The sequence below is a fragment of the Typopeltis vanoorti genome, chromosome 24, assembly GCF_054136105.1.
Source record: "Typopeltis vanoorti isolate ZY-2024b chromosome 24, IOZ_Tvanoo_1.0, whole genome shotgun sequence".
NCBI classification, from domain to species: Eukaryota; Metazoa; Arthropoda; class Arachnida; order Uropygi; family Thelyphonidae; genus Typopeltis; species Typopeltis vanoorti.
Genome location: NC_143572.1, coordinates 35,635,312 through 35,661,035, shown reverse-complemented (window position 1 = coordinate 35,661,035; position 25,724 = coordinate 35,635,312). Strand labels below are relative to the sequence as shown.

General features: G+C 36.2%; 1 protein-coding gene across 1 annotated transcript in view; it reads right to left on the bottom strand.

The window, feature by feature from the left end:
• Nucleotides 1-25,724, bottom strand: part of LOC150093102 (uncharacterized) — a 72,334-nt gene that overhangs the window by 33,186 nt on the left and 13,424 nt on the right. Inside the window, exon 3 of the mRNA XM_090413878.1 lies at nucleotides 12,234-12,325. Within this exon, the coding sequence (XP_090270004.1) occupies nucleotides 12,234-12,325 (92 nt within the window). The remainder of the gene's footprint in view (nucleotides 1-12,233; nucleotides 12,326-25,724) is intronic.

Here is a 25,724-nt window from a genome sequence, read left to right as displayed (position 1 = left end):
CAGTTTTTTATCTTGTGGAGGAGTTTTTTTATCACATGTGTTATGATATCTTTTCTTTGCTTTATTCATCTCTCTAATTTTGTTTGTAATATCTTCTGGAAGACTGTTTAGCTTGTAAATAGTTGAACTTTTGGTGACTGCTGCTAGTGCTTTGTTGATTTGATTAGTGAGGCTTTCTATTGCTTTGTCAATCTCTCCCTTTGATTTTATGTTGGATGCCGGGTAGTTGTTCTTGATTGCCTAATTTGAGTAAGATAGGTTGTGATCTGATGACTACTCGTTCAAAGTTAGTAATTGGTATTGATGTTTGACGTTCTGTAGGACAGCAATACCTAAAACATCCAAATTGCCAAGGGGACCGTGATGAGTAAGCTCAGTGGGACCAGCCACTGTAATGCAGTTTGACCCTGTGTGCTTACAGGGTGGGCCAAAATGTACCTACCAAGTTTAAATCCAATTTTCAACAACAAGGACTGAAAGAAACATTTGAAAAAGTTAGGAAAACATTTGAATGAAGCCCGAAAAAGTCTACAGGAGAGTCTCAGGTGTTAGGAATCGACCGCATCAGTCTCCAGTGAATTCTCAAGGGAGATCTTCATTTGTTTCTCCATAAAATCTAGACCCAACAGCCGCTCACAGAGGTGAACATGGCAGCAAGATTGGACTTTGCTAATGCAATGATCAGAAGAATTGAGAACCAAGAAATTGACCCTGATCTCATCTGGTTTTCAGATGCACACTTTTAGCTTGATGGGTTCGTGAACAGGTAGAACTGGCGAATATGGGGATCAGAAAATATCCGCATGTTTCGGCTACAAGTCTTCACCCAGAACATGACTGTGGTATGCCTTGTCAAAAGGTGGCACTTTTGGACCTGTTTTTCCGGGGACCATATCTGCACTGAGATATCAAAACTTGCTTGAAATCAAATTTCATTCCTTTCTTCAGGGTTTCTATGGCTCTGGCCACTTGTTTATGCAAGACGGTGCTCGACGCCATCGCACAGAATCCATTTTCCAGCTTCTGAATGAACATTTCCGTGGTAATGTCATTGCTTTGGATCCAAAGCAGTACCAGAAGCGGAAATTGACTGGTCACCTTACTCACCAGACCTTAATCCTTTGGATTTTTTATGGGGCCATCTCAGCGACAAAGAATCAGAACAATCCAAAGGCTTTCGAGGAGCTAAAGTCATCTATCTTGATCGAAATCTTGGCTATTTCAATAGACATCCTCCACAAAGTGATGTACAATTTTGTGATACGATTCTGGAAGATCGTCGAGGTTGAAAGTAAACATTAAACATGTAATATACTCGTAAATGGCATAAGATGTAGACCTTAATTCGTATGCCTCCTCGTTCAAGAATAATACAGCATTAAAATTGGTAGGTACATTTTCGACCATCCTGTACAGAGTATGTGACCGTTTTTGTTGGTGGTTTTGCTATTCCAGGCTGTGTGTTTAGAATTCAGATCTACAGCGATGATGATGGATTCCCTGATGCCTAGAACGGCATAAACAATAAAGCCAACAGTAACGTTTTGGTTGGTGAGTTGTAAGCAGCATAGATTTTGAGGTTACCAGTTGTGTTGGTATAGGCTTCAATGCCTGTAATCTCTAAATCTGTAGTTGGTTATTGAATTGTGTTTAATGTAGTTTTTAACAAAAATGGCAGTGTCACTGCTTCAAGTTTGTCATTTCTGTAGAGCAGATATAATTTTCGGATTGTCCGCAGAACGCGAGTTTTATTTATTAGTATAATATCTTAATTGTATCTTAGTGAAAATTCTTGTAGTTCAATAGTGTTGTTGGAGAGGCCGTTGGCATTCCAAGCACCAATTAGAAAGGAGTTTGGAAGAAATTTGTTTCTATTCATAGTTTTTTGAAGGAATCTTTCTGTAGAAGTTAGTGATAGGATTGATTTACTGAAATCATGAAGCATGGTAACGAGAGAGGCAGTAATAACAATTAGGTTAGGATGTGTTTGATCCTGGTATGTTGTTTTCATGAGCGTGCAGCTTCGGAGCACGTTTTGTTCATTTGATATGTATCTTCTTGATTTTTTAATTTCGTTTGAGTTTGAGGAAATTCTGCTCCATTTAATTGTCCGAGGTTAAGAGCAAGCTTGATTATTTCTTACTGCCAATTCGTTTTTTGTGTAGTAGCGATATTCTTTGTAATTTGCAGGATGAGGGCTGCTGCAGTTGGCACATTTTGTGGTATAGTCGTAGGCTTGCCACAGGTGTTAGTAGCGTGGTTCTCTCCATATTTCAAACTCCTGTAATCAGCTCTGCATAATTTTTGAGCATGGCCATATTTCTGACGTTCGTGGCACTGCAGCGGATCAACCTTCTCCATTTAGTTGTCTAAATCCATGTTCTCCTCTAGGCTTTTCATTGTAGGCACTTGTTTGTGATGGAGGGGATCTCCCAGCGATGGTACTTTCTTTTTTCTTCCTCTTTTTCTTTACTTTTTTTCCTGAGTCTTTTTTATTATAATTTTTCCAGACCACCAGCACTGGAATCCAACGCCCTGCCGCCATGTTTGCTGTGCGGTGCGACCCGTGAACATCTGGAAAGGGGATGTTCTGGTAGTCTTACACTACTTGATCCTCTAATTTGGACAGACTGGCAGTCCTGGATGGTCTGGCCAGGCTCAATTGACTAGTGGGCTTGCCTGTTACTGTGAACAGTATTATTGCAGCAAGTCTCTCACCCCGTGTGGGGGTTAAGATCCAAGGATTGCTGTTGTGCCAGTACAGCATCTGTGGTAGCCCTGGTGTTTCTCAAGCACAGTCATTGCTTGCCGGTTAGTGGGCGTAATGTGTGGCTCTGTGGTGGGTGAAGAGCTCTGGCACAACAAAACACTTGGAGCATGAACTCATCATCTTCACATGTTTTAGGGGCCAGAACAAAGTCCTAATCAAATACGGATACCATAGATAAAGCATTTTACGACCAGTGTTTTAATCATGCAATATGCAATAGGTAAAAAGCCAGTAGGGAAAATGTCACCCTTCTTTAATTAAAAGGGTTTAGAAAGACTGGCAAGACTTCCCAAACCTGTTAAGAAATTATGTTCTGGTAATATCCTTGTGGAAAGATTGTGTTAGCAACATTCTCAGAAACTACTGGGAACAACATCAGTGGGTAGAATACCAATCAGTAATGCATCATAAATCCCTTAATTCCTATAGAGTAGTGATCAGAATGGGATCTCCTTGATGTTCCTGATGAGATATGTTCAGAACTTAAAGATCACGGAATGACAGGTGTGTGGAGCATCCTGATATGTAGGGCTGGTCACCTAATTCCAACCAGGAATCAGGTGATCTTCCTTACTTTTGATACATCTAAGCCTCCAGCAGCTGTAAAAGCAGGGTATCTCAATGTCTTGTTAGAGTATACATCGATAATCCACTAAGATGCTTTAAATATCAGAAATATGGGCCTTCCTAAACTGCCTGGTATGGTTCTACCACCTATGCTCGATGTGGTAATAAAGAGCATGATAAATCTCGTTCTGCAAAAAACAGCTAAATGCGTCACTCAGGGAGTTCATCCAGCTTACTCTCATGCATGTCAGAAGTGGAAAGGTGAAAGAGACAAAATGAAAGCCGAACAAAAAATATCAGGATGCAAAAACAAAGTTAGCCACTACCACAAGTTTTCTGAGATTCTATTTTTCTGAAAAGGTAACAATCAAGAAAATGCCAACAGCAACTCGAATTCGTATGTCTATTAAATCATCTGATAATTTCACTATACCTGCACTTTATGATCCAGAGTGCTTCTCTGTTGAGCACTTCAATCACATGCCTTACTGTCTTACTCCAGAGACAACTCCAAAAATCGTTATATTCGATAAGAACCCACTGATCATCCATCTTCCTCTTGATTCGAAGAAAAACGCTGACCAGCGAGGAAGATTTTTAGTTGTGGAAAGAGAAAAGTCAGAGGGAGTCAAATCTGGGGAATAGGGTGAATGTTCCTACAATTCATAGTGCAGATCTCTTAATTTTTCCATTGCCAAAACACCTTTGTGGGTAGATGCATTGTCCTGATGAAAGATGATTTTTTTTTTCTGTAAGCTGGGTCTTTTCCCACTGGTGAAAAAAAAAAAATGATGGCAATGATATCTCTTAAAGAGAAACCATCAGACATTCCCACAAAACAAATGGATACTTCAGTATCCACTGAAAGTAAATTACACTTGCCAACTGACCTTGACATATCAGACATTGAATATTTTACCACAGAATGAGATGGACATTGGCTATACACGAGGGTGCTCTGAAAGGTTCTTGGCCTAACAATGAAAAAACGAATTTATAATTTCAAAATTATTTTTATTTATCAACATAACCTCCTCCCTTAAGACTAATACATTTATTCGAGTGCCATTATCCCGTCCCTGTAGTGGTTCTCAGTAAGATCTGCAAAATACTCCTCTACAGCCTGCAGTCATCTCTTGATTCGAAGAAAAACGCTGACCAGCGAGGAAGATTTTTAGTTGTGAAAAGAGACAGAAATCAGAGGGAGTCAAATCTGAGGAATAGGCTGGATGTACCAACAATTCATAGTGCATAACCCTTAATTTTTCCATTGCCAAAACACCTTTGTGGGCAGATGCATTGTCCTGGTGAAAGATGATTTTTTCCCTCTAATCCGGGTATTTTCTCACGAATTTTTTCGTCTAGTCTGGTTAAAAGATCGGAATAATATTCCCCGGTTATTGTTTTACCCTTTTCAAGAAAATTAATTTAAAAAATGCCTTTAGCATCCCAAAACACCGACTTTGGCGCAGAACAACCGGCATCTGTCCACTGTTTTGACTGCTGTTTGGATTCTGGTGTGTAATGGTGAATCCAAATCTGATCCATAGTAATACATCGATGCACAAGATCAGTTTTTTTTCTTGTTAAAACGCTCCAAGCACTGTTCAGAGATTTTCATGTGAGTGCGTTTTTGATTTGCTGTGAGCAAGTGCGGCACTCATTTTGCGCAAAGCTTTTTCATTTGCAATTTGTCATGCAAAATATATCCTACACGTTCTTTTGATTTGAAATGCCTATAGTCTCAGCAATTTCACGCACTTTGACTCGCCGGTCGTCCAATTCTTATTGTGCACTTGATCAATGATTTCTGGACACTTTTTGCGTGTCCTTCACGTGGATCATCTTCAAGGCTGGTACGGCCACATTTAAACTCGGTAGCCCATTTCTTAATTGTCGAAAACGAATGAGAAGATTGCCCATAAACTTTTATAAACTTAGAATGAATTTCATTTTGCATTAAACTTCTTTTACAAAGAATTTCATAACCGCACGCTACTCAATTTTATCCATTTCAAGGGATAAAGACAGCACTTTTGCTTAGATAGCTGTATAAAACAAACTACACTACACGATAGAATTGCAAGTCATTCTATCGTGTAGTGTAGTTTCACAGGGATGCTTATGACAGATATACCAACTTAGAAAAAGAAAATCTTGGCAATAATATTGCCAGCTATGGTCGAGGCAGAAAACGTATCAGACCACCCTCGTATCTCATTCAAATCAGAATGATTTCAATTCTGATTTGAATAGGCTGGAATTGTGGGCATGGGAAAATGGATGTCAGTAAATGTAAAGTCATGCACTTTGGGTGATTAGTTATCCATTTCATATATTATATTGGCGGGATTATGCCAGAAGAAACGGATCACGCTAGGGATCTTGGAGTGTTAGTAGAAAGCAAGCTGAAGTTCGGGGCCAGCCATGTATCAAAGATTGCAAGTACAACTCAAAAGATAATTACAATGCTGTAAGGAACTTTCACATGCAAAGATAAGGATGTCATTTTGCCTCTTTACGGTAGTAAAGTGAATAGAACAATCCTTGCTCCTTCGAAATCAACAAGTAATCTTGATACTATGGAGGATTTATTGTTATTCAAAAATAATGGTAAATCATCAAATGCATTTCTTTATCCAAACGGTATAGAAAGCACTCTTTCAGCCTTCACTCTTAAAAATTAGTTGATAGCCAGCCTCCATCTTTCATTATAACAGATGGTTGGGTGCATTTCTAGCTAGAATGATAAAATGAAAAGAGCTATAGGAAAACAGCAGAAAACTGTTGTCATTTCACATTCCTAATTCCTGTGGCATACACTGTTTTCTAAGATCAAATTTTCTCAGTTGCATGATTAAAACCCAGAGGGGAAAAATGACATAAAATTTATTACAAAAAATATTTTAGTTTTAATCAGAAATTAGATGAATGAAAAATCAAACACTGAAGAAAAAAAGTATGTCACCATTCTTTGATTGGGAGATATGTATCGGATCACCAAACTCAGTATTTTGTAGTTCCTCCTTTAGCCCGAATGATGGCTTTCATCCTTCATGGCATGGACTCAATAAGCTTTTGACAGTTGGTTGGCAAAATCTCACTCCAGCTTTCCATGATTGCTTCACATAATTCGATGACATGGGCATTTTGATGTCGATTTTTCACTTTAAAATATTCCAAACATTTTTGATCAGATTTTTCCTGCACCAGTGATCAAGTAATTGGAACATCACTACAAAAGTTCCTATAATTGGGAAATAGAGTCTAGTGCCATAAAGATGTCTTTCATCACATTGGCAACGCAGAGTTTTCAGAGGATTTTTTTTTTATTTTTCCTCCTTCCTAAAAAAACTCGAAAACATTGATTTTAGTGCAACTCCGAAAAATCACCCTCTGAACTTAAGTAATAAACCTGTTAGAATTTTGGAACATGAAATGATGACAGTTATGCTCTTTATGAATTAGCCTTAACTTTTGGAACCTGTTTTGCAGTCAGTATCTATTCTTCCTCATCACAGCAAATTGAATACATTTCTAATTGATGTGAATAAATGAAAGAGGACAAGGAAATAGCAGATAACTGTTGTCATGTCATGTTCGTAATTCTTGTGTATGTTTTGGATTATCTAGGACTGCGTATTTTTGGTTTCTCAGAAAAACCAACTATTGAACACATACTATTTCAGACAATAACATATCGATTACAGTTATGGAATATGATATGGATACAGTTGACTGTCACATTCTCTTTTCCAAGACTGCCTGCTTATCGATTTCGGAAAATTAAGAACTGAGATGTTTCCCCCCAAGAACTTGAGATTTGTTTCGGATATTCTAAAATGTTAAACAATTTTAAGAATTCTACTTTAATAGTCCAATGTTTGAGTTGTTTACTGTGTGTGTCACTTTTCATTTAGCATACTATTTAGAAATTCCCCTTTGTTGTGCCTTATGAGGAAGAGTAACACTAATGGTCAATCAGCTTCCAAAAGCTGAAGCTAATTCCTAAAGAGAATGACTGTCACCATGTGTTTGTAATGTTCTAATATAAAATATTTCTTTCTCGAGCATTCTTCTTTTCATATGTATTTTAACATTACCATTATGTTCATTGTCTCCATAACTTTCGAAAAGTATGCTTGCACTGTCTTATGGTAATGAAATCTACATTAGAGGGTCTTCCTTCTAGAATAGATTCAATTGATTACTGACTAAAGGACTTTTCCTGCTAGAATAAAGCAGGTTTTAAACCCTTACTAAAATGTAGAATTATTATATTAATTTCAGTGATATATTAGTCATGATTAAAACCATTAGATGAGGCAACTTCCTGCAATATTTTCATGTTTCTTTTGTCCATACTGGCTACAAATTGCCGTTTCCATTTATCACTACTGGTGATATTTACTTCCTTTGGGAGATTTATTTATCTATTATTTCATAAATTTTGAAGGATTTACACATTCTGATACTGTCTACATTTTCTTTTATTTTTTTATTTGTAGGCCTGGAGAAATAGTGTTTGCATCCATAGCGTTAGGATGTCCAAAGAAAGACTGTTCTAAGTCTTTCTTTGGGCATCCCATTATACTCTCCTCAGTGCTTTTCTTCGACTGGTTCCCAAGTTAGTCAATCTCCGGCATGTGGTAGTGGTTTTTTCTCCTGGAAACTCGTTTTTCATCTCATGAACCTCAAGAAAATCGACCATAGAACTCCTCTCATTCAATCAATAATATATAGTATTAGGGTTAGGGACCGCGATATGGCGGCAATTGTCTGTCGTGCTCCCCGGGATGCCAATTAAAATCACTAATAGTCATCAGCTTCAGCTAGCTATTTTGTAATTGGCTAAGAGTGGAGGATAGCCGTTCACTAATTGGACTCGCCTACTCTCATTGCGAAATGAAAGATGTTAGTCGATTTTTTGTTTTCGATTGTCGCTTTGATAGATCTATTTCTAATTTTGTTATAAAATATTCCGACTATTTTTTATTGCTTTTCTTTTTGTAAAAGCTCTTTTGATTGTTCCATTTTAACTATTTCTGTTTATTTAGCGCTTTCATTTTTATTATTTTTTTAATCTCTCTATACCATTAATACAGATCTCCTTTCCATATCTGTTTGCATTTTCTTTCCTAAATTTCTGTTGCTGCTTTTGTTAAAATTCGTTTTAGATTTTCCAATTCTTCCTCCTTTGTGTCATGTGATTTGTCTGTTGCGTCTATTTTTTCATTTACATGTTTTTGACAAATAGTGATTTTGTAATAAAGTAATTTTGTAACTGTGTTAGCATGTCTGTGTCACTTTACTTTCTAGCTACCTTGATTCAAACAGAATTTTCTTGCCATTATCATGTAATGAATTCACTGACCTCTCATCATATAATGATCAGAGGTCAATTCAAAGCTTTGATATGCCCTAATGTTCAATATTAATTTCAAGAATTTTAAAAGAATCTGAGAATGTGTGGATATGAATCAAATACTACATGTATATGGAGGGCAGCATTGTTCTGTGAAAGGTAGGTCATGCCTAAGCAACCTACTCACTTTTTATAATCAAGTAGCAGCTGAGTGATGCTGCTGAACTTTGAAAAGGTTCTTGACAGCATACGGCATGGAATTCTGTTGCAGAATTTTGTGCAGCAAATACGGATGGATATGAAGTTGTGATGTGGATAAGAGGGTGGTTCATGAAGAGATATCAGACAGTGGTTTATTCAGGAGTAGAGTCCAATAAAAGGTCTGCAACTAGTAGCATACAGAATGACTCTGTACTTGGGCCACTGATATTTAATTTGCACATTAATGATATAGGAAATTATTTGAGGGAAAATATTCACTTGTTTGTTGATGATGCAAAATTAGGTAGAATAATAATCAATAAAGACTATGATGAAATCTTTAAGTGATTTAAATAGAGTGTCAGTGCGGACAAAGGAGAATGGTTGTTTTAATGTGACAAAATATAAGGTTATGCATTTGGCGGTGAAAAGGTTACCAACTGGTATACATTGATGGAACAGTACTTCAGGGAATTATGAAGCTAAGGACTTAAGGGAAGGGATGTTAGTGGATAGGGAGTTTAATTTCAGAGAGCATATTGCAAAAGTGGCTAAAATAGATCACCGGATTAATGAAGAACTCTGACAAGCAGCGATGAAAAAAGGCTGTTATACTTGTTTATAAGGCCTTGATTATTCCCCCACCCATCTTGACTACTGTACACAAATGTGATAGCCTGGATTTCCTTGGGATGGGGAACAAGTGGAGAGTTTCTAGAGATCAATGACCAAGATAGTGGTAGGTCTACGGAGTGCTACTTATGATGATAGGTTGAAGATTTGTAGGTTACAGAAACTAACTGGTAGGGAGAATATAGATGATATGACGGAGACATGCAAATTGCTTACAGGTTTTTAAAGGATTAATACAGAGGAAATTTTTCATTACAAGATTAGTGTGTGTGTGTGTGTGTGGAGGGGAACGAGGGGGTTATCCCTGGAAATTGAGAAAGAGTATGGTTAGCAAGAACATGAGGATGAAATTTTTTGCTTGGGGGAGTAGTGACCGAATAAAATAGGTTACCAGTCTGTTGTGAATGCCATATTGGCCAATGAATTTAAAGCTAAGTATAACAGACATAAATGTACGAATGCTAGTTGATGTTTGACATAACACTTAGGCCCTCCCTCGATGTCTACATATTCCTTGGAGTTGTCTGTGTATCTGTGTGGTAATAATGATATAATCGATAAGTAGTTTATATAATTGATTGACCATGTAAATTTAAATACATCCTCATTTTCATCCCTCAAAGGGAGTTCGCTATCACAAAATCGCAGTCTGTATGTATTTCAATTTCAAGCATACATGATCTCTTTGAATTTACCTATATTTGATTTAATCTTTATATTGCCTAATTCTTGCATTCAGATCGATCTCTCCCCTGGTAACAAGCAATGTCTATTGATGATTAATCAATTGCTTCCGCAGTTCTTGATAGAATTTTTTTTTCTTTCTCCTCTTTAGATGTACCACTACGTGCCAATTATTGTTATATGTGATATTTTAATATTTTCAGTATTCTAATAAACTTTTGTTCAATAATTACATTATGCGATTTTTTTTTCTTTATGGTTTATTTAACTTTCTTCTTTGTTCAACTCAATATAAATCTGTATATAGTTGTTTCTTTTGTGCCTTTCAGCTTCTGCTTTGTAACACCTACCTCGATATTCCTTGAAAATTATTACAAGGCATATCAAAATACTTCTTATATTTAATATCGCCATATTTTATATAAATCTAACCTACAAAAGGAGGTGAGCCTGTCGAGTTTTTTTTTTTTTTTTTTTTTATTCTCTGGAGACTAAATTTGGTAATTTTTCAAGCCAATTTGGGACTTTAATAAGCAAGTACTGATGTAGTAGACAAAAATCGGCCCCCTAAAGACTCATATATATTCAGTCCACAGTGGGTTTCCAAAACATAGCTCCATCAGTCGGCATCGACAATGTTTTTCAGGTTGAAAGACGAGTTCGAATCCTGTCCAAGAAGCGAAGATAGACAAAAATCGGCCCCCTAAAGACTCATATATATTCAGTCCACAGTGGGTTTCCAAAAAATAGCTCCCTCAGTCGGCATCGACATGAACAGCCAGGTTGAAAGACGGGTTCGAATCCTGTCCAGGACGAAGAACTGATAAGGCTCTTTTCATCTAATGATGCCTTTTCAAATAGGTCTTTTCATCTAAAAGATCTAAGGTCTTAAACTCGGCCTATAAAAGACCGAGTTTAAGACCTTAGATCTTAACAACCAGCCTACAGAACTATAATCCGTCTGACATTCCTTTTGCTGAGACTTTAAATTCATTAAAAATTCCCAGGGACAGGTTACTGATCTGTCGTTCGATGAGTTCGACAGTGAGTACCTACTTCTAACTTTTTGATGGGCATTTCTAACAGTATTTCCTCAGTTAGTAATATTAGAGTTATACCGCCCACATTCAGTCACCAATGACTCGTTTGTGGTTTAAATATGGTGGGCAACGAAAAGGTGGGGAAATCTGAGTAGGTGGTGCTATTTATTGAGTTTCACCACCATCCACATTCCAATTCATATTAGTGAAGACGATTTTATTGATTTTTTTGGATGGCTTCAAAATCGAGAGATTCATGCGAAATAATTCGAGGCTCTAGATTTGGAATATTAATAAATGAAAAACGTCATAAAGAAGTGGAACTGAATGAGGTTTCGCATATAGCGAAATCCATCCATTTTAAAGTAATGAATTAACAGTGGCTTTACACTATTGATTAATGAGAACAGCCGGATTCCGAAGAGAGTCAAAAAGTTGCTCAAAACAGAATGAATACTGATTAGACGGAGGGCAAAAAACTTTGAAGTAATAATATACAAGAAGTTGAACTCAGAGGATTGTGGTAATAGGAACATTAACAAATGAAGAGAAAAAGGATGTTGCTTCATTGGATAAATCTCAGAGTATGCAAATAAGGTCTGGATTGAGATGTGTCAACTATGATAGAGGGAATGGAATCTGTGGAGGTTAATAAACTGGAAAAGAAAGACTGATATAATGGATTGATTGAGAGAGGCTTAATTAGATAGATATTGGGGGGGGGAGAATAAAGTAAGAGGTGAAAGAACCAGGACGCTGTTATTTGGTATAAAATTGCATTAAGTAAGGGAATGATGGGAAAAATCTTTTGCGTGGAAAATGGAAATTGAGTTGAATCATTGAACTTGAGTGTATAAACAATGAAGAATTTTATGAAGTGGTATGATAAACAATTGCAATAATAATAAATAAAACTACAAGTGATAGAATATTTCAAAAAATTAAAAAATTTGTAAACATTTTGCTTACTTACAGATTTCATGGTCATTCAAAATGAAATTCATTTCTGATGGCTTGTCATCTTCTGCGAACTTAACTTCACATTTATGTTCTCTTGGAACACTTCTAAATAATATAAATAATTGTAAATATTGCGTTGTAATTTTTGTTACTCTCATATTTATGTAAAGTAGTTATAAACTTTAGAAAATAGTTATACACTCTAGAAACATTATTACACTCTAGAAACATGAACACAGCACTACAGTACTAGAAAGTGCGTTTTTTAGTATATGTTGTATAATTCGACATAATTATATGACATTATTGGTTATTAATGATGAGAGAGCCGTGGGAAGGCAGGTTTACCTTCAAAATATAAAAGACAGCGTTCATTTTCCCCCGATATGACTCCTGTGAATCATTTCCACATCTATTAATACTGCGACGTGCAACCTGCTTTATTTTCTTTTGTATTTTGCCATTGATGGGTAAACGTTGGGCTAGCAAGGGGTACATTTTAAATGAAGCACCATGTGCATAGAGAAAAATGAGAATAAAAGTGCCTTATATGGATTCATACTTAAAAAATATTCTTTCCCACAGAGAATCTTCCTAAATCAGTTGGTACCAATGATTCATTTAGGGTTAGAACGACCTAGGAAGAACTGAAGGTAAAGTTAGTCGATCTTACATAGGCGACTTTTCTTCCCGTAAAACAAGCAAACCAACCATAAATGTACATGCAGTTAACATACCATAATACACTGGTCTCATAGCATTGGCTGCTTCGGTAATTGTAAATAACAACAATCCACTAGCACATCTGATACTCTGAGAGACTAAAAATTCTGTTGAAAATAAAATTTGGTATTATATTTTACTACAAGATACTGTAGTGAGTTATATGAAGAAAAACTAGATTCAGATAGCGTTGGGAAACTGACTGAAGAATTGAAGCAGATATCAACACCAGGTAATGAGCATGATATAGACATTTTAAGAGGAGAGGTAGAAAAAGCAATAGGACGGCTAAAACACAACAAGAGTCCTGGTAACGATAACATTACTGGAGAAATGATTAAATATGGTGGTGAAAGTATGGTTACAGAAATGCACCAACTATGTAATACGGTATGGAAAGAAGGGAAAATGCCAGAGGAGTGGGTGAAATCAATATTAGTAACATTATACAAGAAAGGAAATAAGCAAGAATGTAAAAATTATAGAACAATTGCCTTGATAAGTCACCTTGATAAAGTGATGATGTCATATTGAAAGAAAGATTGAGAACACAATTGGAAGCATACCTTGCAGACGAGCAAGCAGGATTTAGGAAGGATAGAACTACAATTCAACAGATTTTGACAATGAAGTTAATAGCAGAGAAAGCTAAGAGAAAAAACAAAAACATATATACTTGCTTTGTTGATTTTCAGAAAGCATTTGACAGTATTGACCAGAAAGTGACATTAGCAGTTCTGGAATCCTATGGAATTGATAAAAAACTAATAGCTATATTAAAAGATTTTTATCAGAATGCAGTTGCAGCAGTTAGAACAGGTGATGATTTGGGGAAATGGTTTAAAACAAGCAGAGGTACTAGATAAGGAGACCCAATATCACCAAGCATTTTCATCGCACATTTAGAAAGAGCAATGGATAAAATGAAAGAAGGTGCCAAAGGAATTTGCAGATGACATTGGTATTATTGAAGAAGACGAAAGAGAACTACAAAAAACACTGAAACTGTTAAATGAGGAAGGGAAGAGATTTGGACTTGTTATGAACTTTGAAAAAACAAAGACAATGATATTTGGTGAGAAGAACATGAAACAAAAGATACAAGTGGATGGAACTGATATACAAAATGTAGAACAATCCACATATTTGGGAAGTAAACTGACATATGACTTGGACTGTAAAAAAGAAATAAAGATCAGGATTGCAAAGGGAAGAACAAATCTGAAGGTCATGGATAACATCTGGAAAAGTAAAGTGATCAGTCTGCAAACAAAACTAAAAGTATTGGAAACATGCATCTTCAGCGGTGCACTGTACGGATCTGAAACTTGGGTAATAAATAAGGAATCAAGAAAAAGAATTTTGGCATTTGAAAGAACTTGTTACAGGAAGATCCTAAAAATAGGATGGGTACAGAAAATCACCAATGAAGAGCTCTATCAGAAGATACAACCAAAACAGAATCTAATGCAGAAGATTATAAAACGGAAGTTGCAATTATTTGGACACATCTGTAGAATGAGTGAGGACCGGAAGATAAAGACATTTATGTTTGGTATTTTGGATGGTTTAAACAGAAGAGGTAGACCATACAGAGAATGGATAGACGATATAAAAGACTGGTGTGGAATGGGTGTACAAAAACTGCGACACTGTGCACTGGACAAAGAAAGGTGGAAGAAGATAGTGAAACAGGCATTAGACATCAACCGGTAGTGAGTCCATGGTTCGTGATGATGATGATTATATTTTATCGTTCGAAACATTACTGATTACGTTGTATTATCATAACGTACATGCAATTTCAGTCAATATCAAATGCATACTTACTAAGGAGGCGCATCAAAAGGAATTAGGGATGGAACATTGCGTCAAGAGTCCTCGGTTCCCTATATTCCTTATAAGTTATGTGGAGGTCTCTCCCCCATTTATCTACATTAACCCATAATGGTTCCCTGCTGTAATGGCATAGTGGCCGAACGGCTAATTTCAAATTTTAATCTAAATACTGGATTTTGTGAATGCAGCACGAAGATATCATGACATCAAACGCATACAAACAGAAATAGCAATAAATATCATAACTTCTTTCCATTGTCCAAACGGAGTAAGCATCACTCTTTTAGTACTGTCTTTTGAAATCAGTTGGCAACCTTTTACCATCTCTCACCATCGCTAAGGTTCAGTGCATTCCCTGATGTGCTGGATAACAAGAGCTCTTCTAACTAGTATTTATTTATTTATTTCAATGTGACACAAACCTATAATGTAAACCTATAATACATTCGTACCGTGGGTGGGAAAAGGATTATTTTTATATATATATCATAACCTTATATATATATATATATACACGAAGGGGATCTGGAAAGTTCTGATAAACTACTAGAACAAAATGATATTAGAACAACTGATATAGCTATAAAGAGGACCATACTAGTAGCAGAGTTATGAAGGACTTATGTTCTTATATTATTATATCATCGTATGTTCTTTCTTTTGTGATTATATCAGTTGCTTTAATATCATTATTGTGCTAGGTGTTTATCAGAACTTTCTAGACACCCTCGTGTATATATATATATATATATATATATATATATATATATATATATATATATATATATTAGGATAACCAAGTAATTTTATAAACTTGGTTATTTTAACTCCTAATCCCAAGTATGCAAACAATTAAGTTTGCGCCTGAAACAAAGTTCAAGTCTAAAGATGTTACAACACCAGGGCAACTCATTGTAAAGGTGGGTAAAGCTCTGATCACTATTCTTAGTATTTTCCCATAATGTAAAGCACATCTCACTAGAAGATGTATAATGCAATGCATTATGGGTGGGGTCACTACCCAGATCGGTTTCAACCTTTCTTGAGGTCTCCTCAGTGAATAGCTAGACCCTAAATACCAAGGTTTTAGTAATACGGAGCCTTATCATCTTTACCTATAGAAGTTGCTGCAAGGTGTTTTTATTTTTAATAAAAATCTCTGGAGGAGATATAGATGTAATAAATTTTTTAACTTGGGGATATTGTATATTAGGATAACCAAGTAATTTTATAAACTTGGTTATTTTAACTCCTAATCCCAAGTATGCAAACTTAATTGTTTGCATACTTGGGATTTTTGTATCCCCTCCCAACTACTAACCGCGCTCAAACTTACTTAACTGAGCTATTAGTAGCAGAGGCTCTACCAATCGACCAACCTTTATATATTGTACTCTTCCTGTGTATTATTATTACGTGACACCTCCAAGCACTCCCCTACACGCATCTAACTGTCTCCATTACTACTTAATTATTCTACTATTACCACAACTACATCAACGCCATCTACTATCCATTACACTCCAAACAACAGTTGTTGTTTTTTTTTTGTTTTGTTTTGTTTAGAAAAAGAAACCTATTTTCCCTATGCCAACAATCGACTAACTTTAAATCGGATGAAAACAGGCCTAGAAAAAGCTTCTTTTTCTAGGCCTTCTTTCACCATATTTCCTTGAGACAAAAACGGGACGGGAGTTATGTAATAATATTCTGTATTCCGACATAACATAACATAAACATATTGAACTTACCATTATTCTTCAGTGACAGAATCCATACAAAAATTTAGGTAGACACAGAGGGGGGGGGGGGGGAAAGGACTGTATTTCACCACGATCGTGAAATTAATATTTCTCCGTTGTAATGATTTTACGCAGCAAATTTCGGTTTTTCGACACCTTGTCAAAACTTCTCACACCCCATGACACAATTTTGTCTTACAACTAACATAGCCCTCATTGTCTCAACACTTAATCTAGATTTCTCCTTTGACCACATGCTGTTCATAACAGAAAATATTCTCTCAACAGGTGCTATACTTCCTGAAGACAAAGAATAAACTCTACAATATTACAAAAGTCTTGAAACTAGGCGTTTTTCGCTCATTTCAGAAAAAATCTGTACCCATCTATCAGATACAGGAATATTTTCTTTATCCATGTATCGAATTGCCTCACAAGTATAGATATTATGAGGGTCCACTGACCGAATACACGAGTTTCTTCTGTTTCTGTGATGAGTTCCTCGTTCCGGCTCTCCTGTATTTCTTTTCATTCAGGTGTCTTCCTCAGTAACACCTACTTGAACTTCTCAGTGTTTCCTAAACTGCGCTTCTACTTGTTGACATAGTCTAGCTGGTTTCATAGAAATTCACAACAACCTCAAAAAACTTAGCCTCATTAATTTCTCCTGAATCTATTAACATTTTCAGTTGTTTTTTGACATCAGTAGTTACAAACACTTCACTTTTTTTGGACTCTAAATTGTTTACAAAATTTTCATCATGGCTACTTTGAAATATTCTGATTTAGTACGTGCTGAATAAAATTTTGGTTCATAAATTTTATTTATCAATGCCGACAAGCAGTCATTTGTGCGAAAACTTTGACTGTGACGCACAGTATGATAAGCAACAGGAACTTCACTTGCTGCAATTTTATCGCTTTCTCTATCACTATCTTTTCAGCATCCTTATGTTTTTGGCTACATAGATGTTGGTTAATATGTCACTTATGCCTCCATGAGCAACGGAAAAATAGACATTACAGTGTTGGCATACCACCTTTGTTCCATCACTACACAGCTTGTCCAGTTTAATAAATTTGAATTCTTTCTGGAGATTGTCATTAAAACTGCAGTTTCGCCACTTTGACATTGCAAGGACAGACTTAAAGCTTTAAAAAATAAGGAATAAAACTTTTTAAAATAAGACTTAAACTTACGCTACAGCAGAACAGACGCCCGCGTCTGAGACGCACAAGTGTTGAAAACACGTGTTTTTTTATTTTCTCTGAATAAATCACTACAGTTATTAATATTTAGTAACGAACAATGCAACTCCATGGTTATGCAAATTACTGGTACCCATGATATTGATATACGATTATAGGTTATGAATAATAATTTATGATTGACCAATATTCAAGTATATTTATAATTTTTATTAAAAACGGGACAAAACTGACATTTTATTAAAACGACGAGACGTCCAAGAAATATGAAAAAAAAAAAAAACGTTACTGTCTCGTTCACAACGGTACGTATGGACCGCCTAGTCTACAATCTGTCCAGATTGACTTTCGTGACCGGAATTTTAGGATAAGATATGTTTCGTGCCTAAATAATATTTTATATGTACATTGTGTGTTCTCTTAGCCGGCTTGTTTGGCTGCTGGATGAAAATCTTTTATCCACGTATGAGCTCGGCTAACTTACTCACCTTCACTAAAAAGTTCTGATAAAGGCTCTTCGCGTCCTAATGAGATTCGAACCCAAGTCTTTCCAATCAGAGAGCTTCGTTGAAATCGACTGAGGTATGGAGGCTCTGTTTGTTTGATACCAAATGCGATATATTCAACTTTGCGCACTTTACCTTATCGTGCAGCGACATTTTTGGAAGCAAATTCAATGCAAATATTATGTTTATATTGAAGAACAGTATTTGTAGTTCACATTCGTCGAATGTGAAAGGAATCAATCCTCTGTTTCGCAAACCGAATGCCACATATCGTTCCAATGGATGTCACACATTTGTAGATTTTATTATTTTCTATATTTATTTTTGCCGAACTTAATTTAATAACCACTTAAATAAAATATAATAATATATTTATTATTTGTATTCTGTCACTGCTCGCATGACTACTGGGGAATAGAGGGAATAACGATCGGCATAAATCACATCACATAAAATAACCCTATATAAAATAATTTCCTTGGGGGGGAAAAATTATTATGGCTAAGTTAAAATGGTTTCGAAGAATGTGGTTGAACATTTCTAAAAAAAAAAATCAGCTAACACCTTTCATTCCCTTATAGGGAGTAGGTGAGGCCTTTATACCCTATCTAGCTTTTAGAGACTGAGTAGGCAGTTCAATCTCCACCGATAGCCAATCAGAGATAGCTGGCCCATGTCTATCACTAATTATAGGTATCCCCCAGTAGTCATGCAAGCAGTGACAGAAAACAAATAATAAATTTATTATTATATTTTATTTAAGTGGTTATTAAATTAAGTTTGGCAAAAATAAATATCAGCTAATGCCTTTTTTATTTTTTTTACATTTTTTATTCCCGTATATAGGGAATAGGCGAGGCCGTTTAGCCCTATCTAACTTTTGGAGACTGAGTGGGTAGTTCAATCTCCACTGGTACCCATTCAGAGATAGCTAGCCCAAGGCTATCACTAATTAAGCAGCATGCAGTGAAGAGAAATGGCTCAACAAGTGCCGCCATCTCGTGGTCCCTAATCCTAACACGCGTATTTAATGTCTGAAATAATGTGAGTTCTACGGGCTAAACGGCCTTGCCTACTCCCTATATACAGTATACGGGAATAAAAAAAAAAGGCGTTAGCTGGTTTTTTTGAGCTGAAAAATAAATATAGAAAATAATAAATCTAAAAATGTCTGACATCCATTGAAATGAATATGTGGCATTCGGTTTGCGAAACAGAGGATTGATTCCTTTCACATTCGACGAATGAGATACAAATACTGTTCTTCGGTATAAACTTAGTCGGAAAAAATGTGGGTACTACGGTCGATTTTCTTGAGTTTAAGGGACGAAAAACTCGACTTTACGGGAGGAAAAACCCGCTTGCCCGTGCCAGAGATCGACTAATTCAGTCGAAAATAGGGTTAGCAAAAGTTCCTCCAGTCGGCGACTAGACTTGAACCTAAGTCTCATTTCGAGCGACCAAGCACAGAGGACGCAAGCGCCACTTCCACTGAGTTATACAGGCCTGTTGAACATTTATATATGTGATAATTTTTGGTTATCATGGTAATGGTTTTACTTCTGCATATAACTTCTTATATGCAGAAGTCAGTGTCAGTTTGTTTATATTTGTTACGTGTGAATATTATAAGCATTGTGCTGAGATGTGAGTACTTTTAAATTAATTTGGTGAAATTTCTTAATTAGTTTCAACAATCTGAATTAGTTGCTTTGCTAAGCTTAAAAATATCAACGTTGTCGTATATGTCAAACTGATCAACATCGATTGTTTGCATAAATGAGTTTATTTTGGTGTGATAAAAATTACAGAGGAAATAATGGAATATGCTTGTCTGATTATATTAAGAGTATTTCAGTTATGATTTATAAATATGTGTTCGATATTGAATACTTACAACTGTTTTGGATAAATTTTGTACTGTGTAGTGAGATCGCCTTTAATCGGCTTAATGAAGTTCTAGTAGATGGATATTAACATGTGATGGATTGAGTTTAAAGCTCGCAAAATGGTGCCATTTGCATGTAGTCCTTTCTTTCACAGCTTATTTATGAAATATTCTTGTAAACATTCTACTGTTCTCCTCAGTGGCACGAAATACATCGATCTGAAAACGATTGTAGACTTCATGCACAGTGGAGAGGTAAAGATTTCACAGGACCAACTTTTTACACTCCTGAAAACAGCTAAGTATTTGAGGGTGAAAGATTTAAAAGACGTCATGAATGAAGAACGGGGTGTTTCGGATATTATAAAGGAGAAAGTAATGCAGCAAAATCAAACTTCAAGTTTTCAAGCTTTGCCTTCTACTGGATGCAAAAACAAAAGTTATCAACACCAGACTTGATGTCTATATCGGTGACAACAGAAAATGTGCCGATATATTCCGATAATCCTCTTCGCTGTCATATGTTTATTTCAGTTACATGCAGTTATCCGCCCCCTCCTACTGTTGGATTGTTAGATGCTCAGTCTCATCATAGTGCGGCAGAGCCTTATCAAGATAACCAGGCATTAGTTCCTTGTTCTATGACAACAAATGGTATAGCTTCTGATAGAATGCATCAAAGCACTCTGATATCATTTGGACAGCTTCCTATATCACCTGTTCGTTTTTCACGTGACGATAGTAGCTCTTCGGTAAATGATATCGGCGTATCTGGATCGCCTGCTATTCCTAGTTCAAGTAATGATTGGTTAGATTTACAGAAGCCTCAGTTAGAGGTGCTACTAAAAGGTGTTTGGAAGGAGTCTGATGCTTGTAAAGAGAAGCAAGAAGCCTCTGCACTCAATAACCAATCAGTTCTACTCTCAGTTCCACTGACTAGGCTGAAGCGGAGTGTTGCTTCAGTTATATATTCATTTAATACTGATAGTGCTAAATGTCATACTTTTGCTGCAGATCTACAATCCTGTGAAAATGACCTACCATTTATTTTTAGCCCTGCAATGTCTCAATTGCGACGACTCGAAAGAGAAATGGATGTAGTCAGAAAGGAAGGGAAATATATGAGAGCTGAATTGAAGACAATGAATAGAAACAGTAGGACTCATGGGTATAGTTTAGTTACTGCGACAAGAACAAGAATGAGTCAAAGAGAGAGAGAAAAAGAGAATCAGGTGATGTGAGAGCAAGGGAGAGAAAATGGAAGTGACAGTAAGTCGAGAGAATGAAAGAACATTAGAAAGAGAGAGAGATAATGTGAGGATGCCGTCTAAGTGCGGAAAAAAGGGAAAGAGTAACAAGGAGAAGGAATGAAAGTGCGAGAGTAATACGACAGAGTATGGGAAAAGAGAGAGTGAAAGAAGATGCTAGTGCGAGTAGTAATGAAGCCATGACAGGTATGATATATGACGATTCCATGATTCGCCATATATTATAACATGTTCGAAGAGTGCTTTCCTGGCGGAACAATGGAGAGGGCGACTTTAGCATTGAAGAAAGAACAGAATGTGGAGGAGATGATAGCAATGGTTAGTACTAATGACTTGAGGGACAGCGTTAATTGGGTGGCAAAGAATCTGAGAGCAGTGTTAGAGACTGCGCAGCAGAAAAGTGTGAGGGATAGGATAGTGAGTGCACTTCCTCGCTTTGACAATGCAGAGTTAAGTAGAAGAGCAGTGATAATGAACGATATGATTCCAAGAATGAGGAAAAGAGGTTTAGAATATATATTTGGAGTGCATTTAATGGTAGAAAAACGATATGTGCAAATGATGAGTTTCATCTGAATAGGGAGGGACACAAGCTTTTGGAGAGGTTGCTGATCTCTGAGCAAGTGGAAGTGTTTGGACAGGGAAACTAGAATTGGTAGGGTTGGAAGCAGGACGTAGAGCCTCATGTGGGGAAGATGATTAAAGAGATAAGGGGCCAAGAGTAATGATATCTGACGCTTATAGAGAGCGAGGACGGAAAAGTTCCTCTTTCTATATACTAATGTCAGGAACATAGGAATAAAGGGATTGAATTAATAGTACTGATTAATGCAATCTCTCCTAAATCAGATATTAGTGAAACATGGTTAACAGAGGATGATGTCTTGACAGGAACAGAGGTAGAAGGATATACTATTTTCCGGCAAGATAGGAGGGAGAAACGGGGATAGAGGAGTGTTGCTTATGGTAGCTGATGAGATGCACCCTCTAAGAATAGAGAACCAGCATGGATATAATGCGCATGACTTTAAGGATGAATGGTGTGAATTAGAGACTGGCAGGATCAGATATATAGTTGGATGTTGCTATAGGCCAAGGAACAGAGAGGAATGCACATGAAATGTTCAGACAATTTGGCTTGGTGAGTGGAAAGCAGGTGATTGTTATGGGTGATTTCAATTATGGAAATATAAATTGGACAAAGGAAGTAACCTTTGGTATTAAGAAAACTCAATTTTTGGAATTCTTGAGGAACAAATGTCTTAAACAGCATGTTGGGGGGGGGGGGAATGCGGTAATCACGAATCTTGAAGCGTCAAAGGATTTGATGGTGACTGAAATATCATATTTGCCACCTCTTGGTGAAAGTGACCATGTGGTATTGATCTGGGGAGTGCACAGGCATGCGAAAGTCTTAAAGAATTATAAGGCAGGTGATTTTAATAGTCATAGAAATCAACTTGGGGCAGTGCTATGGATGGAGGATAAAGAGGTTAATGGTGCATGGAAGTTAAGAACCATTTATTAACAGTAATAGCAAAGTGTATACCACGCGTGAAAAAAAAATTTTAAAAACTTGGAGTAAAATGGATGACCACTGAGATTAAAAAAGAATTGCAGATTAAAAAGCGTTTATAGAAAAAGTATAGAATGAGAGGTGGTGGTGAACAGTTGCATGAAGAATACAATGTCTTTGTAAGAAATGTGACTAGTATAGTCAGGAAGGAATAATTAGAATATGGGAGGAGGCTAGCACTTCATTCAAGGAACAACTCTAAGGAAATTTTTCGTTATGTGGCTAGCAAAGGAAGGAATAACTGTGGACGGATGGTCTTGCTAAATGAAGAAGGCGGCCTAATTGATCCAGGTAAATGATATTGTAGAGCTATTACTTAATTAGAGTATTTCATTCTGGGGATGTGAGTCTTATGCCAAAGAGGATGGAGAGGGTTGACAGATTAGAAGTAAGTGAAGTATATATTTACGATAAATTACAATAATAAGTACTCTGGATATCAACAAGGCTCTGCGAGTGGATGAAATTTCGCCGCGAGTCTAAAGGCAGTGCGCTAAAGAACTAAGTGCTCCCTTGATTTGGCTATTTAATGAAAGCCTTGCAACTAGAAACGTCTCTGGGGACCGGAAGAAGGGTAAGATAGTGCCATTAAATAAGGGTGGTGGTAGAATGGAAGCATCAAAATATAGACCAGTTTGTGGTGGTTCTGGTTGTTAAGGTTTTAGAAAAATTGGCAAGAGCTCATATACAAAACTGGGCAGATGAAAATAATATTAACCTATGAAGATCAGCATGGATTTGTTAAAGGGCGTTCTTGTTTCAGTAATCTTGTTAACTTTTATAATAAAGTAACAACAGTCGCTGGTGAGAAATATTCATACACTGTATGAATTTTTTTGCAGATTTTGCAAAGGCATTTGATAGGGTACTACATGATAAACTGATATTTAAGCTTCAACGTATGGATTTGAATATTAAGTTGGTGGAGTGGATTGGCAATTGGTTATCTGATAGATATTGAAGGGTTGTGTATGGAGGAGCAATATCCGGGGAAAAGGAAAGTTACTAGTGGAGTTCCACAGGGCTCTGTGCTGGGTCCACTACTTTTTCAACCTTTATATCAATGACACTGTCACTGAAATTCAAAGAGATATTCAATTGTATGTGGATGACGTGAGGCTGGGAAAGGTTATTGAAAGTGGTGTTGATGTAGTGGCACTTCAGGAGGATCTGAATAAGCTAGAAATGTGGGAAGAAAATTGGGATACTAGTTTTAACGTTGCTAAATGTAAGGATTTGAATTTTGATAACAGCAGATGGAATACTGCATAATCTCTCTCTCTCTCTCTCTCTCTCTCTCTCTCTCTCTCTCTCTCTCTCTCTCTCTCTCTCTCTCTCTCTCTCTCTCATCGATGAGTATGACTCGATGTAATAATAATAATAATAATAATAATAATAATAATAATAATAATAACAACCATCCGAATAAATTTATATTTTGTAGCCTTAATAAGTTAAAGTGAAAACGTTTACTTATTAATGCTACAAAATATGAATAAAGTTAATATGATGTTTTTCATTTCCTTCCCTTCTTTTTTTATAATTGTGATGTGAAGAATGGGAAGGTTCTAGAAATCACGAAAAAAAATGCGTGAAATCATTACAGCTTGGATTCTGTCGTAACAGCTGTGTATTCTTCATTGATTACATTGCGTATTTTGAAAAGAAAAAAAAAATCACGTAACTAGCTTATTGTTAGTAATTGTTCCAGGATGCCACCATTTCCTGAAATCGGTGACGAGATGTAGGAAAGAGATACCCATTTTCGCAAGAAATCTGAGAAATTGGGAATTTATTATAAATAAACTTGTCTGTATACTTTTTTTATAATTAAAGTGCAAATAAATATTTGAAATAAATGTTATGAGTAAAAGTTTGAAGTAAATTGCATTAATAAAAAGAACAATGACAACACAATTCTAATAAATAATAACAATAACCAAACGGTCCTACAAGTTCCCCACCTAAAATTTGCATTATGAGGACTTGTAATAAAAGCAACAAGCAATAATATAATGTATTTAAATATCAAATATCAACTGCTAGAGAAGGATCGGTTCTCAAATTAAAGTAATCAGCGGCGTCGCTTGCCCATTTTGGTTGAGTGTGCTGTCGTGTGGCTTATGCAACCCTGCGCTTCAAAATTCATATCAGTTTTACCGAATGAAAGCATTGTTATTAATGCATTCATTCGGTAAAACTGATATGAAAGTTTTCAGAGTGAATAGCGCATCAGCGTTGATCTTAATTGGTCCAATGCAAGTAATTGTAGGATAACTTTGAATACTTTAATTTATCAATTGATATAATTTCAAATATAATTTCAAAGGATAAAGGTTAAATGAGTAATATCTATGCTTCACGCCCATCGTTTATGTGAGAAGCACAAAGAAGGGTTTACGCTTCGTGGTGAGATTGTCATCCCAAAAATAATGTCGTTTCTAGTTAAGTTTTGAAACGATATAAAATATAAATCACTTGCTAATTTAATCAAGTATATATTCTCCATTTGAATCAATAATGCTCTTCCAACGTTGTCAAAGCTTCATAATGCCATTTCTATAGAATTCAGGAGGTTTGGAGGCAAAGAAGTCGCAGTGGCTCAATTTCAGTGCCTCTGATTATCGTATTGTTTTTCATTAATGAAATGTTGCAAACTTCGAAAAAGTGGTAATCTGAAGGTGCAAGGTCATTTCCCAGCCGAGTTCCTCAATCTTGGTAGAGATGATTCTTGCACTATGAGGGTGTACGTT